The 3,785-nt window shown below is 44.2% G+C and overlaps 1 protein-coding gene across 1 annotated transcript; it reads left to right on the forward strand.

Moving 5' to 3' along the window:
* The first annotated feature begins 1,956 nt into the window (after positions 1-1,956).
* Positions 1,957-2,966, forward strand: LOC114163536. The gene is made up of 3 exons (XM_028047840.1): positions 1,957-1,981; positions 2,276-2,495; positions 2,537-2,966. The coding sequence occupies exons 1-3, from the start codon at positions 1,957-1,959 to the stop codon at positions 2,964-2,966; spliced, it is 675 nt and encodes a 224-aa protein (XP_027903641.1).
* The last annotated feature ends 819 nt before the right edge of the window (positions 2,967-3,785 follow it).

Genomic DNA, 3,785 nt, shown 5'->3' on the forward strand with positions numbered 1-3,785 from the left:
TTTTCTTTTGAAAATGGCGAGCCCAAATTCCCATTCTACTGGACCAAATGTAAGACCCGCGAAATTTAATTAATTAAATAAATAATTAATTAAAAAATGTGGGAGGCTAGTGCATTTATGACATTAAATTATGTTAAGTATGGCGTGGAAAAGTGCTAGCTCATGTGGTTGAGAGTACTTTGATTATGTGAGAGGACTTGGGTTCGAGTCCTAAGTATGCCAATTGTGTGTTGTTTGTTTTTATTGTTTTAATAATATGTGGGGCCACGTTTTTGTATGAGATAATGCTTGAGTTGTGTGTGTTAGCAAGAAACATAAGTTGGCCTGATGGTTAGCTTTGACTTGGCATTGGGAAGGTCATGGGTTCAAACCTTGGTGAGTCAAATTTAACTCTTTTGGGCTTAAACTTTAGTGTGTGGCTGAATATGAATAGATGAGAGGGACCTTAGCAGAAGGGGGTAGCTAAAAGGGCTGAAAAACTATTAAGTGATGGGCCTTGAATAGAAATAAAAGCCAATTCCCGTTTTTTTTAACCAAATTAGAAGGAACTATAAAAGGCAGCATTTGAGAGGAGAGTAGGGTTTTGGAGGGCTGTTTCTGAAAGCTATAGAGAGAGGACGAGAATTGAAGTGAAAGGAGAGTTAGGAGTGAAGTATTGAGGGTAATTGAAGTGGTGGATTAAGGCAAGCTTTGGTGATCAAAGGAAATTTCCCAATTTCACAAGTTAAGCAAGGGATTTTCAGGTTAGGGGAGCTGAACCCGAATTCTTTTTTTTTACCATCGTATGCTGGTGATTCTGATAGGTTTTGTACTCTGAATTTCGTGCTGCACATGAGTGAATTTTGGGGTTATGGGTTTTGACACTGTTTTATTAAACTTTTAGTCAAAAAGCATGAAGATAATAGGGTTATATTGTCTATGTTGTGGTTATGCATGTTTGGGCTGCTGAGGGGTCTGTTGCAGTGTTAAATTACGCGTGTATGATTAATGGGATTGTGATAATTGCAATGGTATGAATTTGGACAGTGTCAAAACCTACAATTCTCGCTCAGGCGAGTCAGACTCGCCTAGGCGAGATATGCAGGGACGCGAATCCTCAATTTGCTCGTGGTCATCGCTTGGGCGAAGAGTTTTGGGGTTTGGGCGAGAAATCGTATGAGATTGTGTTGTATGTTGAACAACTCGCGCAGGCGAGGGTGATTGTTGTTTTGAGCGGGAGTACATCTCGCCCAGGCGAGACCCTCTCGCCTAAGCGAGATCTCGAGAGAAGATTGGTGGATATTGTTAAACTCGTCGCCTAGACGAGGTATATAAATTTTGGGCGAGTGGGAATCTCGCCCAGGCGATAATGATCTAGCTTAGGCGAGATAGGCTCGACAGGTTACAGAAAGGAGTCTATTTTAAGGGAGTGAAGGGGATGAGAAACTTCTACGGCAGGTGTTATTGCTATATTAATGGGATGAAGGGGAAATTATAGAGCATGGTCTATAAGGCTTCTAAGAATATCTCATTGGTGGGCTAGCTGGTGTTCCAAGGGTTGTGGCCCGGGACGTATCTTCGAGTTGTGGCTCAGGAATGACTTTCCTTGAGTTGTGTGCTCAGGATCACGGAGGAACACGAGGAACCTTGAGTTGTGGCTCAGGTTGGCGAGTGTGCCAGTGTGAGTGTGTTGGTTGTGGCCAGTACGGATGGGTCGAGATGGATTGCCCTCCTCAGTGGTCGCTGACGAGTTTGGTAGTCTTGGGACGTTACGGACTATGTTCGTATTTGGGAACTCCACCTAGCGTTACGGTGTATGATCCGTAGCATGGTTTTCGCATGTGCTCTATCGTTTGTGGCCGATAGGTGTGGCAGCAAGGCACCTGGAGATACTTAATAGAAGATATAGATCACTGCTAACATGGTTGTAGCCATGTGAAAGAAATGGAATGAGGTTCCTTGATGTACTTAATATACATGGTGGTGGCCATGTGGAGGGAAGGTAACGTGACTTCCATTAGGTGCATCGGTGTACATGGTGGTGGCCATGTGATGGAAATAGAATGAGACTCTATAGGAAAATAAAGGATACTTGACATGGTGGTGGCCATGCCGTATAAAGAAAGAATTGGTGTTGTTGTTATATTAATCGTATTGGTCAAACATGTATGTGTATATTGATATATATATTCTTGGTGTTTTGCTTTATCGAGTACCGAGGCCGCCCAGTCAGGTAACTTAGTACAGACTACTTGCTTGTTATTTGACCATGAGGTTGTTGTGTTGTATGACTCAGGAACTACCCATTCATTTGTATCCAATGAATGTGTAAGGAGGCTCGGTCTAGTGATGCGAGAGCTAGCGTGTGAGTTGATTGTTGCGACACCAGCGTCTGGGGAGGTATCCACCACGTCTGTTTGTGTGGGATGCCCTATAGAGGTGGCAGGTCGCAGGTTCAAGGTCAATCTCATCTGCTTACCAATTGAGGGGTTAGATGTGATTCTGGGTATGGATTGGTTGGCCAGCAACCATGTGGTGATTGATTGTGGCAACACAGGGTAGTGTTCCCAGAAGTAGAAGGACTGGAACTGATATCATTCAATCAGGCAGAGAAAGAGATTGAGGCAGGGGCTACATGTTTTATGATAGTAGCTCAGACGGAGAAGAAGAGTACTACAGAGAAGATTAGTCTGATTCCTGTGGTAGATGAATACGTAGATGTCTTCCCTGACGAAATCCCAAAGTTGCCACCAAGCAGGGATGTGGATTTCACCAATGATCTCATCCCTGGGGCTGACCCAGTATCTATGGCACCATATCAGATGGCACCAGTTGAGTTAGCAGAGTTGAAGAAGCAGATTGAGGATCTGCTTGAGAAGAAATTTATCAGGTCGTGTGCATCGCCATGGGGGGCACCGATATTACTTGTGAAAAAGAAGGATGGCAGTTCCAGGTTGTGTGTTGACTACCGGCAACTGAATAAGTGAACAATTAAGAATAAGTACCCGTTGCCGATGATTGATGATCTGCTGGATCAGTTAAGGGGAGCAGGTGTGTTCTCTAAGATTGACTTGAGGTCTGGATACCATCAAATCTTAGTCAAACCAGAGCATGTGCAGAAGACTGCATTCAGGTCACGCTACGACCACTATGAGTGTGTGGTGATGCCATTTGGAGTGACGAATGCGCCTGCTATATTCATGGATTACATGAATAGGATATTTCGGCCGTATCTGGATCAATTTGTCGTTGTATTCATTGACGACATACTGATATATTCCGAGAGTAAAGAGGAACATGCAGATCATCTGCGAGTGGTATTGCAGGTGCTTAGAGAGCATAAGCTTTATGGGAAGTTATCAAAGTGTGAGTTTTGGCTTGATGAGGTGCAGTTCTTGGGCCATGTAATCTCAGCTCAAGGAATCTCGGTGGATCCAGCAAAGATTGAAACGGTGTTGAAGTTGGAAAGGCCGCAAACTGTGATTGAGGTGAGAAGCTTCTTGGGCCTGGCAGGGTATTACAGGCATTTTGTGGAGGGGTTCTCCAAGATGGTGAGTCCATTAACTTAACTCACCAGGAAGGACCAGCCCTTTTCTTGGACAGACGAGTGCGAGGTCTGTTTTGAGGATATGAAGAGAAGGTTGACCACTGCACCTATCTTAGCTATCCCAGACACAGCCAAGAGGTTTGAAGTGTACTGTAATGCTTCCTACCAGGGTTTGGGGTGTGTGTTGATGCAGGAGAAACGACCTGTTGCTTATGCATCTCGCCAACTGAAGGTACATGAAAAGAACTACCCCACACAT

This window comes from Vigna unguiculata, chromosome 9 (genome assembly GCF_004118075.2).
Source record: "Vigna unguiculata cultivar IT97K-499-35 chromosome 9, ASM411807v1, whole genome shotgun sequence".
NCBI classification, from domain to species: domain Eukaryota; kingdom Viridiplantae; phylum Streptophyta; class Magnoliopsida; order Fabales; family Fabaceae; genus Vigna; species Vigna unguiculata.